This window comes from Bubalus kerabau, chromosome 16 (genome assembly GCF_029407905.1).
Source record: "Bubalus kerabau isolate K-KA32 ecotype Philippines breed swamp buffalo chromosome 16, PCC_UOA_SB_1v2, whole genome shotgun sequence".
NCBI lineage: Eukaryota > Metazoa > Chordata > Mammalia > Artiodactyla > Bovidae > Bubalus > Bubalus kerabau.
In genome coordinates this window covers 68,111,355-68,134,247 of record NC_073639.1, presented here as the reverse complement: position 1 = coordinate 68,134,247, position 22,893 = coordinate 68,111,355, and the positions used below count along the sequence as shown (strand labels likewise).

Genomic DNA, 22,893 nt, shown 5'->3' with positions numbered 1-22,893 from the left:
TTTTTAGAAATAATTTTTAATTCCGTAAGTAAAGCCTGAATAAATTCTCCTTGTGAAAAGTTAAAGCATTACAGAGAGGCCTGAAGTTCTCTTTACCACTATCCCAGCCCTTCTTCCCCCCTTCCTTTCAGAAAGCAAAAGATAAGTGTAACCTTCCAGACCATTTCTATGCATTTAACTGCATTTCTGCCTACCCACAGAAATGATATATTGTTTTCTTTGTTTTTTCATGACCAAATAACCTTATGTGCATTAGAGAAACAGCCGTTTCGTACACATATCTCTCCCTCATTCACTTTTTTTTTCTTTATCTGAATTTACTGGTCTCATGTATTATTGTCTTCTGTGAACTACTAGCTCATATCCTTTGCTCATTTATAAAACTGTGGTAAAATATCCATAACTTAAAATTTACCATCTTAATCGTTTTGAAGTAAACAGTTCTGTAGTAATAGGTATATTGACACTGTTGGGCAACCGTGACCACTGTTTATCTCCAGAATGTTTTCATCTTCCGTATTGAAACTCTACATCCATTAAACGGTAACTCCCTATTTTCTACTACCCCCAGACCCTGGTAACCGCTATTCTACTTTCTGTCTCTGTGAGTTTGACTGTGTACCTTATTTAAGTGGAATCATACAATATATCTGTTCTTTTGTACCAGGTTTATTTCACTTAGCATAATGTCCTCGAGGTTTATCCACACTGGAGCATGTGTCCGAAGGTCATTCCTACAGGCTGAATATGAACGACTTCCCAGTGTGTGTGTGTGTGTGTGTGTGTGTGTGTGTGTGTGTGTATCACGTACACACCACATTTTGTTTACCCATTCATAGGTCAGTGGACGTTTAGGCTGTTTCCACATTTTGGCCATTGTGAATAGTGCTGTTGTGGACATTGGTGGACATATATATCTGTTCAAGCCCCTGCTTTTGATTTTGGGGGGTTATATACCCAGATGTGGACTCACTGGATCAGATGGCAATTCTGTTTAATACCTTGAGGAGTCACCACACCGCTTTCCACAGCGACTGTAGCCTTTTACCTTCCCTTGGCACAGATGTTCCATTCTCCACATCCTCACCAGCACTTGTCATTGTCTGTCTTTCTGATAGCAGCCACCTCAGTAGGTGTGAAAGTGATGTCTCACTGTGGCCTTGGTTTGCATTTCCCTAATCATAGGTCATGTTGGGCATCTTCTCATGTGTTTATTGGCCATTTATATGTTTTGTTTTTTTTAATGTCTATCCTAATCTTTCATCCATTTTTGAAATCAGTTTTCTGTGTTTTTGTTGTTGAGTTTTAGGAGTTTTTTTTTTTTTTCTCTAATATATTTTGAGGAGAAGGCAATGGCACCCCACTCCAGTACTCTTGCCTGGAAAATCCCATGGATGGAGGGGACTGGTAGGCTGCAGTCCATGGGGTCGCTACGAGTCGGATACGACTAAGCGACTTCGCTTTCACTTTTCACTTCCATGCATTGGAGAAGGAAATGGCAACCCACTCCAGTGTTCTTGCGTGGAGAATCCCATGGACAGAGGAGCCTGGTGGGCTGCCGTCTATGGGGTCGCACAGAGTCGGACACGACTGAAGCAACTTAGCAGCAATATATTTTGAATCTTAATCCCGTGTCACATACATGGCTTGCAAAACCTCATGCACCTTTACGGCTGTACCACGTCCCCCATCCACTTAGCTATCAGCTTCTGGTGCCTTGTATAGATAAACTGGCCATAGCGAACCTCCTTGTACATGGCCGTCAAGCACACAGTCACACGTTGCCCTGGGCAGATCCTGAGAAAGGTTGCTGGATTGTAAGATAGGAAAACAGTAGACATTGCCGCGCTGCCCCACAGTGTTGTAGGTAAAACTGGGCTGAAGGGGACGTTCAGATGTTCTCTGGGAGGGAAAAAGCTAACAGGGCTGCCTGGGGCTGTAGGAGGAAGAGGGAAGGAATAATACATCTTTAGACAGGTAGGGTAAGGGTCTGACCCCAGGCTTTATTGCACCAGTAACTGGCTACCAGCTGGCAAGGCTGCTACTTCTCAGGTCACCAGCCATGATTTGACATGGGTCGGGATGGCAGCGTTCAGGGTCACAGCCATCTTGCCAGTTCACTGACTGCAAATCACAGAGAAGAAACACTGGCTTAATTTATCTGGAGAGTCACTAAACTCCCAGAAACTGTACTGAGAGGCAGGCTCCTCCTATATTTTTATCTTCTTTATCTCATGGCAGTGCTGATTCAGTGTGATATATTGGTCCTTAATAATATGCTCAGGGAAGAGGGGGTCAGGATCAGGAATCAATAAACTTTGGCCCCAGGGCCAAATTTGCGTGCCACCTGTTTTTGTGAATAAAACTTTATTGAAACACAGCCATGTCCATTTGTTTACATATTATCTATGTAATATTACTTATGTATCTATGTAATATATACTATTACGTACCATCTTTATAATATTACATATCTATATAATATTACATATTATCTATCTATCATCTATGACTGCTTTTTGTGTTACAGTGGCAGAGTTGAGTAGTTGCTGCAGAGACCTGCCAAGCCTAAAATGTTTACTAGCTGACCTTTTACAGCAAAAGTTTGCCAACCCCTGATGTAGATTTAATGGCAGTATAAATTCATAAGCTCATCAAACTTTTATGTATATCTGTTAAGCTTGATTCTACTCAGATTGAATTCCCTGGTTGTCCAAGCATTAGGCCTTGGTGTTTTCACTGCTGAAGGCTGGGTTCAATATCTACTCTAGGAGTTAAGATCCCAAAAGCCAGGTGGCGCGACGAAAAACAACGACAAAAATAAAAAAGGAAAGTAAACCATTCAGAGGACTCCTTCAGGCTGCCTCATAGAGCTTGATGCTTTGTAGTAGTAGAAATTCAAATGCAAACAAGGCCTAATGGTCCTGGGACAGTCCTGTAGAGAAGGAGCTAGACAGAAAGTGTAGGGGGGGACCAGTTGGATGTTTAAGGGCCCTCCTGTCCTTCCAAGTTGAGAGTTAAAGTCATTTTATTCAACATGAATCTTGCAACAGTAAGTTTCTGTTGATGATAGTAATTCAAATATGTGAAAGTCGGTTGCTAAATGCTGTGGCCACATGAAAAATTACATTCATTCAGCAAATTCCAGGTGTCTACCAGCATCCTAACTGGGTAAGGCTACAAGGAAGAGTAACAAAAGAGACATAATTCCAGGGTGAATTTTCCAGTCCTTCCATTTTTAATTAGCTTTGACACATCTTTCTGCACAGGTTTTCTTGGTTAGTTGTTGTGTTGGTTCACTTAATAACTGTTGCCTTTTTTGATTCCAGCTTTATCCTGCCAAGAGGTCACTGATGAAGAGGTCTTGGATGCAAGCTGCTTGTTGGACGTCTTAAGAATGCACCGATGGCAGATCTCTTCGTTTGAAGAGCAGGTGAACACGATACTCAAAACAGGTTTCCTCTGAGACTCCTTTCCATTCATGAGCTTGGGCCTGAGCTCCAGAAACAGCTGCTTTGCTGCAGCGGGAGGAGTAAATGCCAGCCTTGACCTTGCAGTTAGTGGCCAGGCCTGTGTGGATGTTTCTGTGACGTTTCAGACAGCCTGAGTGTCCTGAGACCAGATTGTGATTGGGGACAGAGAAGGTTCACAGGACAGGGCGTAGGCACACTGTTGCCAGGGAGGGGAGATCTTTTTAGTTCTTGAGTGACTGCACTTCAGTGGCTGACGGGGACACCTGAGGCCTTCAGAGAGATGTGAGTGACTATACCTTCTCCCCTTCCCCGGAGGACAGCGCTGGGGCTGACAGCGTGAAGCTCTGGGGACCGACGGTTTCGCCCCCGTGGGTGCGCACTTCCGGCAGCACCTCCTCCCATCCGCCAACGTTCCAGGCTGGCCCCGGCCAGCTTTGTGCTGGCCACTGCCGCCTCCACTGCCCATCCCCTGGACCAGAGCCTTTGGGCTCCCCAAACTGTGGGGCTGAAGTGAGAGGCGTTTAAAAACTCAGAAAAGTGAGGTGGGAAGGCTTTCTCACCCCCCTTTTCTTTAAAGATGGTCTCCATTTCCACTTTAATCGGAAATCATGTGTGTGTGACTTTTTAAACACGATGTTGAGAGTATCTCTGCTTTCTCATGATACTTCTTGACTAATCCATTACATGTCGAAATATTTTTCCATTTAGAAACTACTTTTGTAATCCTCCTCTGGTAACTGGAATTATTTAGCTACAATTCACATTTCTCTAAACAGAGAGAGCGACTGGAGTTTAGTCCTTCAGGACATCAGATACCTGTCAGCCAAAAAAAAAAAACCGTACAGCCTTAAAGCCGAGAATCGGGTTTTATTTGACTGGCATACTGAAGGCAGTCCTTAAGCAGGGAGACGGCCTCTCAGATAGCTCCGGGGCCTTCTCCGAAGAGGTAAGGGAGCAGCCAGGATATATCAAGTGTTTGCAAAAAAAAAAACAAAACAGTAGTCAGAACATCGAAAGATTACTGTTAATTAAAGAAAAACCAGACTGCCCAAGTTAATGAATTAAGCACTTTTCTACGTAAGGGAAGATGCACACTTCTGGGCTCATTGAAATCATTCCTTCAATGTGCACCTTAGCTATCTCGGGCCCATATCCTGCTTTTCTCCATCCTGAATCCCCTCAGGGTGCACAGTGTGGGGTGACTGCAGGGTCTGGTCTGGTGGCCACACCATCCTTTGTTTACTGATGTGACGAGAGACATTCTTTGTCCACATTCCTTAAGTCCTGCTCTTCTGTCAGGAACCCACTTGGCTCCCAGTTGCTCCTGGGGAGTGTTTCCAGGGTCTGACGCTGAGCCGTATGGTGCTGTGGTATGTGTGGGGAGAGAAACCACGTCTGTCTGTGGTCCCCTTCCTCTCCGAGCACATCAGAGCATCGAGCACGGGACCTGGTCCACACCTTCACTGTTAGTGATCAGGTCAGCCAGCCACCTTTATAGCCGTTTCCGTTGAACACACTGGGCCTTGAGAAGCTGGAAAGCAAACTCTACTCAGCTTAACCATAGAGGGTCTGCCTGGCGGTGCACACGGCAGGTGGTTCTGGCGTTGCCCAGCCTCTGCAGCCACTCTGAAGAATGGTCTGCCCTCTTGACAGGACGCCCACGAGTTATTCCATGTGATCACTTCATCACTGGAGGATGAGCGGGACCGCCAGCCCCGGGTCACACATCTGTTTGATGTGCATTCCCTGGAGGTAAACCGTTAACACTCTCAGTACATCCAATGTGGTCTGTGCACATCGAACAGGTGCAGGGGACACAAGTGTGATTTTCCTACAACTTTAAACTGAAAAGTAAAATTCGATCAAAAGCCAGTAGTGGGAGTGAGGCTGGGGGAGGGTCTGAACCTTCACAGTTTGCATTCAGTGACTGTGGTTAGCAGCGTTGAGGTTCTGGAAAGTAATCCCTTGCTGCAATTTGCATTGGCCTTGAGAGGAAAGAGTGTATTCCCCCCGCCCCCACTTTGAATACCGGAGAGCGAGGAGCCACAATAATGCTCAATGAATCTCATTTCCCTGGCACATTGTAAATGTTAGAGAGTTGAAAAAAGTTAACTAGTCAAAGGAGGGGGGTGCAGATATTCCAGAGAGGAAAGGTGTTCAGTTGCATTTGGTGAAGAAATAGGTACAGAAATCAGTCTGAAAGCACAGTTAAGGCTGCTTTTAGGAAGCTTAGCTTAAAGTTGATTTTTGAACAGGGAAGTCAGCACAGAAACAAGAGATTTAAGAGGGGATTGAGGGTGGGTGGCCAGAGGGAGAGCAGTAGGGTTTTCAGCCTCTTTCTCTTTCTTCCCCTGCAGCAGCAGACAGAAATAACTCCCAGACAGATCACCTGCCGCACCAGAGGTAGTTGTTTCCCTTGAACTGTAACATGTGAGATGTGTACCTTTTCGATAGGACAGTAATTTGCTTTATGTTTTCTAAAGAGAATGTTTTTTTTCTGGTGACATCCATCCCGACTTGGAGTGTGTGCATTTGAGAGGAACTTGTGTTTCGGAAACAGCTCTAAACCATCCCCCCAGTGAGCATCTCAAGTGTTCCATCACAGCCGAGCCCTGCTCAATTTCTGCTATTTAATGGACCTGTTTCTGCCTCGAGTGGTGGTCTCGCTCTACCTTCTTGAATTGGTCCTGTAACTTAACAAGCTGAAGGTGCCGTGTCCTCCGCGTTTCCACTGTGGCCAGCTGTTCTGCAAATGTCCCAGGCCTCCCTAGAAGGAAATCATTGTTTTCTTAAGAAAATGACACATCAGTTCCTTTGCGCACTGGTAGTAATGAGAACAGTTATCTTTTGGGTCCCTGCTGTGTGCCAGTCACCATAATGCCTCACAGAAGCCTTCCAGCTGCTCTGTGAAGTTGGTGGTGTGGGGCATGCCCTTAGTCGCTCAGTCGTGTCTGACTCTGCGACCCCATTGGACTGTAGCCCACAAGGCTGTTCCATCCAGGGCATTTTTCAGGCAAGAATACTGGAGTGGTTGCCATTTCCTCCTCCAGGAAATCTTCCCAATCCAGGGATTGAACCCATGTTTCCTGTGTTGCAGGCAGATCCTTTACCTGCTGAGCCATCAGGGAAGCCCCAGGTGTGGGGCATAGTGGGATCATAATTATCCCCATTTCCAGAAAACTGAGGCTTATAAACATGAAGTCTAGCTCTGGGTCCGGTGACTAAAGAAGCAAAGCCAAGACCCAGCCTAGGCCGGCCTGTCTTCAGCCCGTGGTTCTAACTGGCACGCCACACCGCTGTGTTTATTCCACTAACCCCCATCCTAACCCCCCCAAACCCCAGTTCTTTAGAACCTGCTCATTCTGATGTTTTCAGAAGTCTTCTTTTTTTTTTTTTTTTCCTGCCTTTGTTTTCTTTTGGCCTTGCCTCATGGCATGCAGGATCTTAGTTCCCTGACCAGGGATCAAGTCCAATATCTGTGCAGTGAAAGCCTGGAGTCTTAACCAATGGACTGCCTGGGAAGTCCAGAAACTTTTTTTTCTGAAGAGGGTGTTTGTACCACGTACTAAGGAGGATGGTGAATTTTGAGGTTGGTGCCAAAGGGCTAGAGGTGGCCTATCCAAAGGTGCTCTGTGTTTCAGGGTCACCACATCCCACATCCAACCACTGGAAGTCTCAGCATCCTTTTCACGGACGACTCACGAGTAACATGGTCTGCAAACACTGTGAGCACCAGGTAAATACACTACCAGTGCCTGGTATTTTCTGGCAAGGTTTTATTTAAGATTCATGAAGGAACCAGAGTGTGCGGACTGACATTGTTGTCTGGCTTTTGTGATTTTCTGGGGTCTCTGTGCTTAGTCAACTGACTGCCCACATTTGGTGAGTGCTGACATACCAGTTGACTCTCAGATGGCATCTTCTGTACCAAGAACAGCAAACCCACTGTGGATTGGCAGGGTTTTGAGTCCTGAGGTTGGGTCTATACTCTTGGTGAACACAACAGATTCTAGAGCTGGTTTTTTTTGTTTGTTTGTTTAGCTTTGGTGTGTGTATGTATGTGTGTTTTGTTTCTGAGATTTTAAAATGTTATTATGCAAAATTTTGAACATGATGCAAAAATAGAGAATTGTACAGCTGTCACCTCAGTCAGTTTTAGGATATTTTTATCATCCCCCCACCACACACATGAATAACCAACCCTGTACCCATTAGCTTCCTTTCTTATTTCTCCTCACACTGTCAGCCCTCGGAAACCACTAATCTACTTTCTGTCTTTATAGATTTGTCTGTTCAGGACATTTCATATAAATGGAATCATACAATGTCTGTTGCCCTGAGACTCGCTTCTTTGACTCAGCATGTTTTCAGGGTTCTTCCATGTTGTAGCCCATACCAGTGCTTTGTTCCTGTTTATTTCCAAGTACTATTCCACTGTATTACTAGACCACATTTTGTTTATCCAGTCATCAGTTGATGGACAGTTGAGTTGTTTCTACTTTTCAGCTATTAATGTATAATGCTACTGTGAATAGTTACGTGCACATTTTTGTGGAAACATGTTTTTATCTCTCTTTAATATTTCCCTAGGAGTGGAATTGCTAGCTCATATGGTAACTTTAAGTTTAACCTTTTGAGAGACTGTGAGACTATTTTTCTATTTCTACCAGCATTGAATGAAGTTTCAAATTTTTCTACATCCTCATCAACACTTTTTATCTAAGTTTTTATTTATAGCCATTCTCTTGTGTGCAACATGGTGTCTCATTTTTTTCCCCCCTCATTGTGGTTTTAATTGGCCTTATCATGAGAACTTCCCATGTCTCTTGCCAGTGTAGGAGACGTAAGAGATGCTGGTTTGATCCCTGGGTCGAGAAGATCCCCTGGAGGAGGGCATGGCAACTCACTCCAGTGTTCTTGCCTAGAGAATCCCATGGACAGAAGAGCCTGGCAGGCTACAGTCCATAGGGTCGCAAAGAGTTGGACATGACTGAGTGACTAATGATGTTGAATCTTTTTTTAATAAGTTCTCTATTGATTTTATTATTTACTGTTTTATTTATAAATAAAATTAATTAATTTATTTTTGGCTATGCTGGGTCTTCATTGCTGCATGCGACCTGTCTCTAGTTGCAGCCAGCAGGGACTGTTCTTTATTGTGGTATGCAGGCTTCTCATTGCAGCGGCCTCGCTTGTTGCAGAGAATGGGCTCTAGAGCATTGGCTATGTGGGGTTGTGGTACACGCGATTAGTTGCTCTATGGCATGTGGGTTCTTCCTGGACCAGGGACTGAACTCATCTGTCCTGCATTGGCAGGCAAATTCTTAACCACTGGGAAACCAGGGAGGTCCCAAAAGCAGGAACTCTTATTAAATGTATTTTGTCATCTGTTTTTTTTTTGGGGGGGGGTGCCAATTAATCATAAAACATGCACATCTTTCTGTGTAATCATGTATACTTCTACTACAGTGTTTTAAATACAGTATTCCACTCTATGTGGACATGATATAATTTACTCTATCATTCCCTGGAAGTTTCACCCATTCGTGTTTTGCTGTTTTAAATGGTGCTGTGGTAACTACGTCCTTGTAGTTATGTTGTCCATGGTTATTTCCTTAGGATAATATCCCTGTTTTGCTGGGTCAGGTATGTTATTGTACAGTTTTTCCAAGCTGTCCTTTAGTATTATTGTAGTTCTTATGTTTACAAAGTTGTTCTTAATAGACTTTGCTTCTCGGTAAGTACATTATGTTTAACTATGTTACTGTTGGGTGTGTAAATATGAAACTATTTTATAGGCATATACCTTCCCACTTATAAAACTTTGACTTGAACCTAAGTCCTTTCTGTATTTCCTGCAATTTATGTTTCAGAGTCCCGTTCGATTCGATACCTTCGACAGTCTTTCCCTCAGTATTCCAGCCTCCACATGGGTATGTACCGATCTCTGGTTTATTTCGAGTCTGTTTCAGAGACATCTGAATCTGAAAGAGCTTTGAGGCATCTTGGGTAACTCAGGTACTACACATGACTCAGACACATAGTTGGTTGAACCTGTCTTAGTTTTAATCTGTGGTTACCACGACCTGTCTGGGGGAAGAAGGTGGTTTCTCTCTTGCTGCAGAAATTTTGGCTTTTTCGAATACATATACACACACCTCTCAAGTTCAGAGATGCGTAAAACAGCACAGAAGCGCATACTTTTCTGCAGTATTGGGTCCTCATACCCTTGAATCCATCCAGAATAACAAATCTAGGATGCTCTGAACTCCCCATTTTGTTCGGGAAACACCCACTTGTGTCTGTGAGGCCTCGCAGCCTACCTAAGCAGAATAAAGCTCTGGGCTGCACCCTGTTAGCAGTGTCAGTCCAGCTCTCCTTGAATTGTATTCGTGAAAGTGCTTCTTGTGCCATAGGGTCATCCACTGACCCTGGACCACTGCCTTCACCACTTCATCTCGTCAGAATCCGTGCGGGATGTCGTCTGTGACAACTGTACAAAGGTATGACTTTAACCCCGGCGGCCACCCCCCGAGCTGCCCCATGTCCAGATACAGGGCCTCTTAACCCCGGCTGCCATCCCCCGAGCTGGCCCATGTCCAGATACAGGGCCTCTTAACCCCGGCTGCCGTCCCCCGAGCTGCCCCATGTCCAGATACTATGACTTTAACCCCGGCTGCCATCCCCCAAGCTGCCCCATGTCCAGATACAGGGCCTCTTAACCCCGGCTGCCATCCCCCGAGCTGCCCCATGTCCAGATACAGGGCCTCGCACACCCTGAGCCCTGAGCTCTGCTGGCTGGCCCAGAGGCTCCCTGCAGCCACAGCCACCTCCACCTCACTTGCTTAGAAAGTTGGCAGCCCACGGACTATATCTTTTCCCAGATGAGTTGTTTCATTCACAGAATGTTTAAAGGAAAAAAATTGAATCATATGCTTTGAGGTGAGACATGCCTGCTCCAATTTGCTACAGTCCCCTCCATGCCCAGCTGTCTCACTCCTGCCCAACTGCCCCAGGAATGTCATCCTCTGAATTAAGAGAAAGTGTACAGGAAAGAATTTTTGAAGACACAAAACAAAACAGATGACAGGCAGCCAGTGCAGAGTTTCATTGCGGCCTCTTTGTTTCTCTGCAACGGTCACAATTATTTAATGACTCTTGTTTTTATTCAGTTGCTAAGTCATGTCCAACTCTTGGTGACCCCGTGGAGTGTAGTATGCCAAGCTTCCCTGTCCTTCACTATCTCCTGGAGTTTGCTCAAACTCATGTCATTGAGTTGGTGATGCCATCCAACCATGTCATCCTCTTTAAAACAGTGAAAGCAAAAGTCGCTCAGTCATGTCCGACTCTTTGCAACCCCATGGGCTATACAGTCCATGGAATTCTCCAGGCCAGAATACTGGAGTGGGTAGCTATTTCCTTCTCCAGGGGATCTTCCCAACCAAGGAGTCCAACTGGGGTCTCCTGCATCACAGGTGGATTCTTTACCAGCTTAGCTACCAGGGAAGCCCATTTAAAACAGTGAAACTAACTTGCAAATATCTGGGCAGCTGAGTTCCTTTGGCAGGTGGATGCCAAGTGCCCAATGAATGCTGGGGTAACTCCAGCTTGGCCCTCTGCTCTCTCTGAGGGTCCTGTTTCAAGAATTTCTTCAGAGAGATGTTTCCTTTATTTCAGATTGAGGCAAAAGGGACGCTGAATGGGGAGAAGGTGGAACACCAGAGGACCACATTTGTCAAACAATTAAAACTGGGGAAGGTGAGCCTATGCCGCACACCTGGCCAGCTCTGCCCCTGGAGCCCCCCAGATCCAGCTCTGCTCCCAGGACCCCCGGGTCTGGCTCTGCTCTGGGGGCCCCCCAGATCCGGCTCTGCTCCCAGGACCCCCGGGTCTGGCTCTGCTCAGGGAGCCCCCCAGATCTGGCTCTGCTCCCAGAACCCCCAGGTCTGGCTGTGCTCTGGGGCCCCCCAGATCCGGCTCTGCTCCCAGGACCCCCGGGTCTGGCTGTGCTCTGGGGGCCCCCCCGGGTCCCGCTCTGCTCCCAGGACCCCCGGGTCTGGCTCTGCTCTGGGGGCCCCCCAGATCCGGCTCTGCTCCCAGGACCCCCGGGTCTAGGCTCTGCTCTGCGGGTCCCCCAGGTCCATCTCTGCTCCCAGAACCCCGGGTCTGGCTCTGCTCTGGGGGCCCCCCAGATCCGGCTCTGCTCCCAGAACCCTGGGTCTGGCTCTGCTCTGGGGGCCCCCCAGATCCGGCTCTGCTCCCAGGACCCCTGGGTCTAGGCTCTGCTCTGGGGGTCCCCCAGATCCATCTCTGCTCCCAGAACCCCGGGTCTGGCTCTGCTCTGGGGGCCCCCCAGATGCGGCTCTGCTCCCAGAACCCTGGGTCTGGCTCTGGTCTGGGGCCCCCCGGTCCCGCTCCTGTCCCCCACCCTTCCTGTTTCTCCGCCGCAGCTGCCGCAGTGCCTGTGCATCCATCTCCAGCGGCTGAGCTGGTCCAGCCATGGCGCGCCCCTGAAGCGGCACGAGCACGTGCAGTTCGGCGAGTTCCTGATGATGGACATCTACAAGTACCACCTCCTGGGACACAAGCCCGGTCACCGCAGCCCTGAGCGGTGTGAGAAAGCAGGGCCCGCGCTGGAGCTGCAGGACGGGCCGGCAGTCCCCAAGTCAGGTGTGTGTCCAAGGGGCAGAGAGAGGGACCCTCTGGGCCCTGGTGCTACCAGGGCCAGGCTTGCCCGATGGCGCTTAAAGTCTTGAGAACAGCAGGATTGGGGGTGAGAGAAGGCGGGTTTCATAAAAGGGGTTAAAATGATACAGTGATGTCTAGTTTTTAAAAGCTCTATGACGGATGGAAACACACAGGCAGGAGGGAGGAAGGTTGCTTTCTGATCTTCTGGCTAAACAATAATTGACTCGCCTCATTCCACTGAATTTCTTCTTTTCTGCCCCCATACAGTCACCTAGTGAATATATTCAATTTTTAATTGAGGATAATTGCTTTATAATGTTGTGTTGGTTTCTGCTGTACAACAGTGTGAATCAGCTATGTGTCAAAGTCACTCAGTTGTGTCTGACTGTTTGTGACCCATGGACTATAGCCTGCCAGGCTCCTCTGTCCACATGATTCCCCAGGCAAGAATACTGGAGTGGGTAGCCATTTCCTTCGCCAGGGGATCTTCCCAACCCAGGGATCGAACCCAGGTCTCCTGCATTGCAGGTGGATTCTCTACTGTCTGAGCCACCAGGGAATCAGCTATAGGTATACATATATCTCCTCCCTCTTGAGCCTCCCTCCCATCACCTCCTTTAGACAGGAAATGTGGGGAGGCGGTATCTTGGCTGAAGATCCCTAAACATCTTACTTGGGTTGCTACTTCTTTACTGAATTGCTGATTTATCTGATCCCATTACAATCCTCCCATGAGGTTAATCCTTGACTCAGGCACCAGGTAGCTGTTATCACCTTCAGTCTCACTGAAGAGAGAACCAAGGCTCCCAGAGGCTGAGTGCCAGACGGGGCATCTGGAACTGGAATGGAGTGAGGGGCAGTTTTGTTAAGGTCTTGTATGTAATGTGTTTAGTTCTTCATTAATGAGGGAAAACCCACTGACTTTAAAGGCTCTAAGCCTGAACATCCCGTCCCATTCCACCCTCCCTCCACAACCGCCCACCCCATTTGCTGCTCCTAGTCAAGCCAGGACTGTCTTCCCTGCACCCTGGCCTTTCCCCACCTAGTGCCCCTCACTACTTTTATTCTTTTTTTTTTTAATATTTATTTATTTATTTGGCCCCCCAGGTCTTAGTTGTGGCATGTGGGACCTAGTTCCTGACCAGGGATCAAAGCTGGGCCCCCTGCACTGGGAGCACAGTCTTAGCCACTGGACCACCAGGGAAGTCTCCGCCCCCTCACTACTGTTATTCGTTTTTACATCTAGCTGCGTGGCCTGGCGGAGAAGGCAGTGGCACCCCAATCCAGTACTTTTGCCTAGAAAATCCCATGGACAGAGGAGCCTGGTAGGCTGCAGTCCATGGGGTCGCTAGAGTCGGACACGACTAAGCGACTTCACTTTCACTTTTCACTTTCATGCATTGGAGAAGGAAATGGCAACCCACTCCAGTGTTCTTGCCTAGAGAATCCCAGGGACAGGGAGGTCTGGTGGGCTGCCGTCTATGGGGTTGCACAGTCGGACACGACTGAAGTGACTTAGCAGCAGTAGCAGTGTGGCCTGGCAGGACATCACTCACAGGGGGACGGATCTTTGTCCTTTCTCAGCAGATCCGCAGATTAACTTTGAGAGTAAAGCAGCAGGGGTGGGAAGAGGGCCCAGTTTTAAATCAAGGGCCTCTTGGCCTCACTTTCTCCTCTCCCAGGTAGGGGCGCAGGTCTGCTAGTGTTCAGAGTGTGGTGGTTAAAGAGGCCAACAGTGTAGCTGGTCGGTATTAAAGGCCCCCAAATATGATACTTGAAAGGAGAAGAGATGTAAACATCTCTTTAATTATCTCATCTGCACCCGTGAACACATCTCTGCTGTCTCCGCCTGCCGACTGCCGCTCCTCAGAAGCTGACAGTCGGAGAAAAGAGAATGTTTGGATCAGTGCTTTTCAGCAGGGAGTCTGGCCCCCAGGGGCACCGGGCTGGGATCAGTGCTTTTCAGCAGGGAGTCTGGCCCCGGGGGCACCGGGCTGGGGCTGGTGGTGTGTTTGGTTGTCTCGGCCGGGAGAGGAGGCGCTGGTGTGAGTGGAGGCCAGAGGTGCTGCTCAGCATCCTGCAAGTGCCCAGGACAGCGCCCACAAAGGGCGACCAGAGCATCAAGGTTGAGAAGCCTCAGTTGTGGTCAGGCCAGTAAGTGGGCCACTGCTTGGCTCTGACATGTGTCTTTAGCAGCCAGGCCTGGAAATCTCAAAGATCCACAAAGCTGTCACAGTGAGCAGGAGGCTGGGAGGGGGATACAGTTTTTCTGTTTGGGAGTAAAGCAGGTGAAGACAAAAAAGTAGGAAGTTTTATGAATCAACATAGTACAAAATCAAGTTATCTGTTTTTCCTTTGTAGCCTTATCAGGGAGTTAAATCTCAAGCTAAGCAAAAACCACATTTTGTTTACCTAGAGCCGCTGCTCATCTTAATCGCCTTGGGCCTTTTTTTCTTGCAGTTCGCAATCACCCGGGGGGCCCCAAAACACAGATTTTCGTGAATGGCGCCTGCTCCCCGTCTTTGTTGCCCGCCCTGCCGACCCCCATGCCTTTCCCCCTCCCAGCTGTTCCTGACTACAGGTGAGCTGCTCCTTAGACTCACAAGCTTCATTCACTGATTGTTTTAAAAATAAGAATTATGAAGTCCATAAATCATAAATATTATGGGTATGTGTGTATACATGTACATATGTAAGAAAGTATGTACACAGAGTATAAAGAAAGAAATTAGATCTCTGGGACACCACCCAGAGATCACCAGTTAAGTCTTGGTTTTCCTCTCTGTAAAGGTGTGTGTTTGTGTGCATATACCACACAATGCAAGTACACCTTCAGAACTGGACGGCCCACCAGGCCAGTCAGTGGAGGTCTGCATTTTAAGGATTGTATAGCGTCCAGCTGTCAGGCTGCAGCATCATCAGTCCCCGTCATTGAATCCAGCTAGGGTCCTCTTACTCTTTGCTTTTGCCTCTAAACCTTCCTCATTGTATTTGTAAACCACTGGCGTTTGTTCCTACCATTCAGCTCCTCCACATACCTCTTCCAGCTGATGGCCGTGGTCGTCCACCACGGGGACATGCACTCTGGACACTTCGTGACCTACCGGCGCTCCCCGCCCTCGGCCAAGAACCCCGTCTCCGCCAGCAGCCAGTGGCTGTGGGTCTCCGACGACACCGTCCGCAAGGCCAGCCTGCAGGAGGTGCTGTCCTCCAGCGCCTACCTCCTGTTCTACGAGCGCGTCCTCTCCAAGATGCAGCCGCAGGGTCGGGAGTACAAGTCTGAGGAATGACCCTGCCCCGCCCCAGGGCTGGAGAGCCGCCAGCACTGAACCAGCCCTGTGTGTCTGTGCGTGTGTGGCGTGTGTGCGCACGTGTGAGCAGCCCCACTACAGTCCTGTGGCCTTCTGGTGTGGTGTAAGAGCAGGCTCCACAGAGGAACTGGCAGCCCCGATTCACACCAGATGAGGCCCCCACCCCCTCCCCGCACAGCTTGCACCAGGGTGGCACCAGGCACCATGTGTGGCTAGACCGTGTCTTGTCACTCACCCGATACAGGTAATTAAAAGGAACCAGACTCCAGAAGCCACTTTTTTTTTAAATATATTCTGATGCATCAGGTGTTCTTAAAGGGGAGTTAACTGTCTGATCCTCCAGGGCTTCAGCGTAGATCTTTTTAATAAGCAAGCAAGGCCCACGAAAACGGATGAATTAGTGAAATCATTAAAGGCAACAATTTCACAGGAAAAAAGTGCCTTTCACTCTCAACTGCTTTTGTAGCACGTCCCTTCTGGAAAACAGACCTCATCTGGGAGTCACACGGACAATTTTTGCAAAGCTCTGATTGTTGCAGAGTGACTGAATGGAGAGCAAGGGACAGCTCAGAGGACGCCTGGCGCACGCCCGTCTTCCCCTTTTGTACGTCTTTTTCTAATCTTTCAGAGTCTTTACATGTAGTGAAAGCTCATCTGCCAAACCCGCCCCTCGGGGGAATTCTGTCTCTACTTCATCAGTGACAAGTGACCAGCTTCCTGGCTGCAGTCATCTTGCGTGTCCTGGACTCTGAGAGGTGTGGCCACCATTTATTACATAACTGCCTGGACAGCCAGAACCTGGCGGCCTCTGCACTGCACCCACGACCACCCTGCTCCATAGAAAAACCTTTCTCACGCCAGGACCCACCATGGACCATTACTCTCACCTATTTATTTATTGCCCACGTGGAGCTCCTGAGGTTTACAGGTGGAGCCGGGGGCCATGAGAGACAGACAGACAGACAATCCCGGCCTCCGCGCGAGAGCTGGATTCAGAAGGAAGGGCACAGACCTCACTCGGGGCCTCCACCTCTCCACACCTTGGTTTCCTCATCTGTAAAGTGACGAGTTCGATTCCATGGCCATCAAAGTCAGGCCCATCCCATCCCACAAAAAAGGAAGAAAGAAGTTTAAGAAAACTTTTGAAACACACAACGGCGGCTGACACCTAGTCCCATCATCCTGTCCTAGATCCATATTCTACATGTGTTGCTTTCTAGTACCTCATACAGAAGGCCCCATCTGATCATCCTCCCCCATCCTCAGGTAAGTCTCATGAAGGCAGCCCAGGGCCAAAGGAATTTCGAGGACACAGCGGTATCTATGTTTTAACTAGATTTTTTTATTTAAAAAAGAAAGGATACCAAATCCAGACTGACGCCTCAGAGGTAAGACTTGGAATCAGGTGCATCCTGGTCACCAAGGTCAGGCTGAGGCCCATGCTTCCCCTGGTGGGCAGGCTGGCAACACTCCCAGACAAGACCTTGATGTCAGCTGAACCCACTGGAGGCCCGGGCAGTCCCCATTCCACTGGGCCAGGTGTGTGTGCATGCCGAGGACTGGGAAGTCCTGCTATGGAGAGAAACAGACTGTGAGGGTTCTCCAGACCGCGAGCATCAGGGAGAAAGGAGCAGCGTGAAGCTTCTGCTGTGCTCCCGGCAGATGTCCCTTCCCAACTTCGTGGCAGACCCCGGCTCTGATGGTGAAAGGAGCGTCCCTGTGATACCCAAGCCTGGGGCAACACGTGCCCAGGTCATGTGGCCTTCACCTGCCTGGCCAACCGTAGCTTTGTGCACCTGCCCTTCTGTCGCTGCGTACTCTGAAATCTGCCATCAAAGAGAGGTGCCAGGTGTGAACAGTGCCTCCTTTGAATGTTTGGTTGTAAGCAGACCTTTGGTCAGAGGCCAGGGACTGGGCCACGGCTACGGCTATAAATGTGAATGATCTCTAGGCACCTTCTCTACCCCTGCTTCCTCACATTGTAAATAATTAGGCGTTAGTTAGCAGCCAAATAATCTTATTTCTAGCATTCAGTTATTTTCAGTCACTTCTTTTTTTTGCAAAAACCCGAGTCAAACTCATAGTTTATGCCATAATAACTGTTGATTTATGTATTTGCTAAGGTACCTTTTGTATCTGCTGTATTATAGCAATAAAAGAATCATTTTGTTAGGAAAAACATCAGCTGGTATTTTTTCATAATTCACCAGTCTGATACAAATGTCCTCTTTCTCTGAGTTCTATGTTGTACCTGTAAGAAGCCCTGCGCTTGGGTGAAACCCGTTCCATGTTCCCTGTTGGTAAAAGAAACAGCAGCTCCCTCTAGGAGTGGAGAGCGAAGGAGCCAACAGAAGCACTCACTGTTAACAATGTTGTTCACTTTGTAGTAGGCAGGATTTTCCGAAATGTCAGATTGACCCGGGGAGCCAGAACCTTCTTTCGGACTGGGAGACTGTGGTACCAGTGAATGTTGGTTGGGTGGTTTATCATGAGTAAGCTGCCATGGGCCAGCTGGAGCCTGACCACCTCCAGCCTCCGGGACGGGTGCTTCCCCCGGGAATCCTTATGCCTGAAGACGAAGTCTCTGCAGGCCCCAAAGGAGACAGAGGCGATGGGGCTCCCGGGAGCCAGTTCTCTCTCGTCATCCCTGTGCTCGCCAATGTGGTCCTGGCCGTCTTTGTACCTGCAGTGAGAAAACGAGTAGAGTTCACAGTACAGTCCTTTCTGGAAACACACCACCCACAGTGGAGGTCCTCGTCCGCCAGCCAGGAAACAGTGCCACAAACCCAGGTTCCTGCAGGGGCTGAAGGGCCGCACCTGGTCTACATAGTGAAGCTAGCCTTTCACTTTGTTATCAGCCCTCTGATCACAGGCTTTAAAACAGCCCACCAGTAGGGCATTCCCTGGCGGTCCAGTGGTTAGGATTCCACACTTCCACTGCCACGGCCCAGGTTTGGTCCCTGGTTGGGGAACTAAGATCCCATACGTCACACGGTGCGGCCACAAACAAAAACCCCACACATGTGGATAGAGGCCAAACACACGTCTTACAGTACCCCTGATTCATATTTGTAAACCTTTATCACGTAAGATGCCTTCTCTCTGTAACTTAGAATAAAAGCTGTATTCTTCGCCTGGCCCCTGCCCACCTCTGAGCTGAGCTCACCCACACCCCCTCTTTCCCTCATACACTGTTTTCTGGCACCACCAGTGGGATTTCCACTCCACAGACACTCCAAACTCCCTCTGCTCTCCCTGCAGAGGCCTGTGGGGCTCACGTTCCCTTGGTTTAGTTATAAGCGCCAATGTCACCCTTTCCTGACCCCTCCTCTAGCCATCTTCCCCTAAACCCCAAATTCTCAACCAGGGCAATTCTGCCCTCCCCGGGGGCACTCAAGCAATGTCTGGAGACATTCCGTTGCTCCAAAGGGGCCCTTGAAAAAAATGCACAACCTAAAAGTTGAAAACTGTTTCATTCTGCAGACAGAACTGAGGACTTACGCCCAGGAGGTGGTCTCGCAGCTCTGAGGGATGGCCCCAAAGAGACAAGGCAGGAGCCGGGATAAAGAGGGCTTTTGCAACAAAAACCAGGTAGTCGGAACATCAAAAGATTCTTGTTAATTAAAGAAAACCAGACATCACGGGTTAATGAGTTCAGTATTTTCTATATATGGGAAGATGCAAGAATCTGGGCTCACTGAGATCATTCCTTTGACATGCACCTCAGCGATCTGGGGCCAGGATCCTGTTCTTTGCCAGGCCGGATGGTGCACCACTGGGGAGGCTGCAGCAGCCGCGCCTCCTCCGTGTGCTGATACAGCGGGCAACCATTTCTCATCCACAGGGAGCTCCTGGCATCCAGTCGGTGGAGGTCAGGGATGCTGCCCAACATCTGACACCACAGAAGCCAGCCCCAAGAAGAGGATTGTTTGGCTGAAAGCATCGAGTGCTGTTGAGAAACCCTCCCTCCCAGATGTTCTAAGATCAGCCTGTTTAATTTTCTACAAGACGTTTATCAACGACTGCAGGTATCCTGTTCATCAGCTCTCGGCCTCTCCCTCCCTGCCAAGGTGCACACGTGTGTGCTCAGTCACATCTGACACCTTGGAATCCCACATCCACGAGGCCATGGACCCCATAACCTCGGTCCATGGACCCCATGACCTCCTTGGTCCATGGGATTCTCCAGGTAAGAATACTGGAGTGGGTTGCCATGCTCTCCTCCAGGGGATCTTCCCAGCCCAGGGATCAAACCCACATCTCCTGCATTGGCAGGTGGATTCTTTACCACCGAGCCACCTGGAAAGCCCCCCGCCCCCGAGGTGGGTGCTCCATAAAGACGAAATGCTGGTGCTGTTCCACTACTAGGGCCCCAGGAACGCTCAAGAATTATCTGCTGTACAAATGAGTAAAATGCAGGGGAATCCCAAATTCTTCCTTTTGGAAGAGACAGAAGATTTATAAAATCCAGTCCATGCTCCTGGAAAAAAAAAAAAAGGTAAAGACAGAGTGTCACCTGTTGACGAGCACAAAGTTGAAGGTCTGTCCAGTCACCAGAGAAACACGATCCCGGACACGCTCCAGAATGGGGATCCAGGGCTTCGGAGACAGAGTGAGGCCTGAAAAGGTGTAGGTCAGCCCAGTGTCGCCGTAGGTCGCCTGCTTCCTTGGGACACTGTGCCACTTCCCGAACACCTGGACCCTGGCCAGCGCACCTGTGCAGGGGAGACATGGCAGGGCCTCAGAAGTCTCCACTGGCTCCCTGAGCGTTCAGGAGCGAAAGTGCAACAGGAGTGACATCTATTACTCTGGCCGAGGACCTCCTCCTCAAAAATGATTGTGGCTCACCCAAACCCTTCCTGTGAGGGTAGTGATTCTTGTCCAACACTAAGAGAAACAGTTCTAGTCCAATTTAAAAAACAAAAACAAAACACGGTAACTTAATTGCTCAGCAGAACCAGAAAAAAGAGACTACAATTGGAGCAATATGAAGTGAGCTTACATGCTAGCACGGTGATGTTGCCAACTGCGGGGATGCGGGGGTGTGGGCATCCAGGGGAGATGGCGCTAATGCAGTTCTTGATGGAAGCTGGGTCTCCCATGGGCGTTTCTACACTCCCCTGTGCTCTGCCACCCTGCAGTGGTTCTCAGTATGGGTTCCAGTCTCAGCAGCACCGGAAACTCTGGACACTAGACTGCAGGGGGCGGGGCCAGCAATGGAGTGCTCACAAGCAACAGAGTCCTCCAGCTGACACTGAGAACTGGTGCACAGGGATTACCTGGTAACTTCCCACCTCTCAGCGGACAGGCGATTCCCGTTATTCAGTTTGTATCGCAAGCACCCAGTAAGGTGCTTGGCCCAAAGGTGCCAGGAGTATGTGTTAATTAACAAACTCATCTGTTAATTAACAAACTCATCTGTTATTCAGTTCAGTTCAGTCGCTCAGTCATGTCCAACTCTTTGAGACCCTGTGGACTGCAGCATACCAGGCTTCCCTGTCCATCACCAACTCCCGGAGTTTACTCAAACTCATGTCCATCGTGTCGGTGATGCCATTCAACCATCTCATCCTCTGTCATCCCCTTCTCCTCCCACCTTCTATCTTTCCCAGCATCAGGGTCTTTTCAAATGAGTCAGTTCTTCGCATCAGGTGGCCAAAGTATTGGAGTTTCAGCTTCAGCGTCAGTCCTTCCTATGAATATTCAGGACTGATTTCCTTGAGGATGGATTGGTTGGATCTCCCTGCAGTCCAAGGGACTCTCAAGAGTCTTCTCCAACACCACAGTTCGAAAGCATCAATTCTTTGGTGCTAAGCTTTCTTTATAGTTCAACTCTCACATCTATACATGACTACTGGAAGAACCATAGCTTTAACTAGACAGACCTTTGTTGGCAAAATAATGTCTCTGCTTTTTAACATGCTGTCTAGGTTGGTCATAACTTTTCTTCCATGGAGCAAGCGTCTTTTATTTCATGGCTGCAGTCACCATCTGCAGTGATTTTGGAGCCCCGAAAATTAAAGTCTCTCACTGTTCCTATTGTTTCCCCATCTATTTCCCATGAAGTGATGGGACTGGATGCTATGATCTTAGTTTTCTGAATGTTGAGTTTTAAGTCAGCTTTTTCACTCTCACTTTCATTAGGAGGCTTTTTAGTTTTTCGCTTTCTGCCATAAGGGTGGTGTTATCTGCATATCTGAGGTTATTGATATTTCTCCCGGCAATCTTGATTCCAGCTTGTGCTGGAATCCGTTATTAATGGCTCTGAAGTTCAGATTTCTCTAAACACAGACCAGTAGTGTGTTCAAACCAGCCACCATCCCCTGCTTACCTGTAAAATATTCCACTTCTTTCTCCAACTCTTGGAAAATCTCGTCTGCTTCGGCTTTGCCAAACAGGACTGTGAAATCGCAGTTCAGGCCCTCAGCTCGAATGCGCCACCAGCTGAGGCCTGCTGAGTCAACTCCATTCCCCAGGGCTGCTCTCCTGGGATTTTTCTTGCTGTTTCCCTCCTCTTCTGCCAACCCTGCTGGGCCTCCTCCAGTCTGCTCTTGTTCCATCCCTCTCTTAAGGCTCCCAACAGCCCCCTTCACCAGGAATCTGTCCATCTTGTCTCCACAACAGGAAGACCTGGGAGCTGATGGCCAGGCCAAGAGAGATTGTCCAGGGCCTGTCCCAAACACCAAAATCTACTCTGCAAAGTGGTCCCACAGGGGCATTCCTCCTGTTTTTAAGGTTCCATTTTAAAAGTTTAACACCAAGTCCTATAAAGGAAGAAAGAGGAGGTTAAGGCTGGAAGGATCCCTCAGAGGTGATCTGGTCAGGGGTCTCCCACACCCGGGTTGGTGTCAGAATCAGCTGCCTGGCTCGCAAAACCCACGTGCCTGCCACCCATCCCCCCAAAATAGGAATTTTTAAGAAATAACTCCCCTTCTCCCTGCCCCCGCGGAATTCGCATGCCACTGGCAAACCTGGAAACTACTATCCAATCCCTCACTTTATACCTGGGACAGTGACACGGTGAGAGGAGCAGGGGTTTGCCCAAATTCACCCAGAAAAGCATGTCTCTCTCCCCCTGCCACCCTGCAAAGGACTGGGGTGGATAACTGACAGGCCCTCCCACACAAGTATTAACAGACTAAGTATTGGGATCTTGAAATGGACATGATTCAGATTCTAAATGTTTAACAACGGTTAAACGTGGTCATAAACAAGTACGCCGAACTCTGATAGAAAATAAGAACTGTAATACGTGCGTGGGGTGGTGGTACCGAGGGTTCTCTTTAAAATCTCAGCATCCGCTAAACTGCAGTTCCTGTCGACACTCTAGGAATGGCTGGCGGGGAAGAGAAAACATTTACCCGCCCCGACCACAGAACTGCTTCCGGGTAGATTGCAGCGGCGCTCTGGAGAAAATCCAG

The 22,893-nt window shown here is 48.7% G+C and overlaps 2 protein-coding genes across 9 annotated transcripts in view; one reads left to right on the top strand and one right to left on the bottom strand.

Annotated features, from left to right (window-relative positions):
• USP30 (ubiquitin specific peptidase 30) overlaps positions 1-17,651 on the top strand; it is a 24,034-nt gene extending 6,383 nt beyond the window's left edge. For 3 of the 5 annotated variants that reach the window (XM_055551072.1, XM_055551070.1, XM_055551069.1), the window contains 10 exons: positions 3,330-3,433; positions 5,127-5,225; positions 5,831-5,876; positions 7,115-7,209; positions 9,347-9,406; positions 9,890-9,976; positions 11,151-11,231; positions 11,924-12,143; positions 14,622-14,742; positions 15,187-17,651. In XM_055551072.1, coding sequence (XP_055407047.1) covers positions 3,330-3,433; positions 5,127-5,225; positions 5,831-5,876; positions 7,115-7,209; positions 9,347-9,406; positions 9,890-9,976; positions 11,151-11,231; positions 11,924-12,143; positions 14,622-14,742; positions 15,187-15,451 — 1,178 coding nt within the window. In that variant the 3' untranslated portion in view covers positions 15,452-17,651. The remainder of the gene's footprint in view (positions 1-3,329; positions 3,434-5,126; positions 5,226-5,830; positions 5,877-7,114; positions 7,210-9,346; positions 9,407-9,889; positions 9,977-11,150; positions 11,232-11,923; positions 12,144-14,621; positions 14,743-15,186) is intronic. The other 2 variants (XM_055551074.1, XM_055551073.1) reach the window with 2 other exon arrangements.
• On the bottom strand, positions 16,795-22,893 carry ALKBH2 (alkB homolog 2, alpha-ketoglutarate dependent dioxygenase). Of its 4 annotated transcripts, none has more exons than XM_055551077.1 (5): positions 22,744-22,893; positions 21,804-22,236; positions 19,989-20,187; positions 17,834-18,155; positions 16,795-17,044 (listed from the first exon to the last, which is right to left on the bottom strand). In XM_055551077.1, the coding sequence occupies exons 2-4, from the start codon at positions 22,078-22,080 to the stop codon at positions 17,849-17,851; spliced, it is 783 nt and encodes a 260-aa protein (XP_055407052.1). In that variant the 5' UTR covers positions 22,081-22,236; positions 22,744-22,893; the 3' UTR covers positions 16,795-17,044; positions 17,834-17,848. The 4 variants fall into 4 exon arrangements, with proteins under 4 accessions (XP_055407052.1, XP_055407051.1, XP_055407054.1 ...); XM_055551076.1 differs by having other exon boundaries at positions 22,725-22,870; XM_055551079.1 differs by having other exon boundaries at positions 16,795-17,041; positions 22,725-22,870.

Coding starts and splice junctions, on each gene's coding strand:
- ALKBH2 (XM_055551077.1), bottom strand. CDS start 22,080: ATGGACAGATTCCTGGTGAAGGGGGCTGTTGGGAGCCTTAAGAGAGGG. Junction 20,188..21,803: donor AGAAGTGGAATATTTTACAG/GTAAGCAGGGGA, acceptor TCCCCTGCACAG/GTGCGCTGGCCAGGGTCCAG. Junction 18,156..19,988: donor AACTTTGTGCTCGTCAACAG/GTGACACTCTGT, acceptor TTCTCACTGCAG/GTACAAAGACGGCCAGGACC.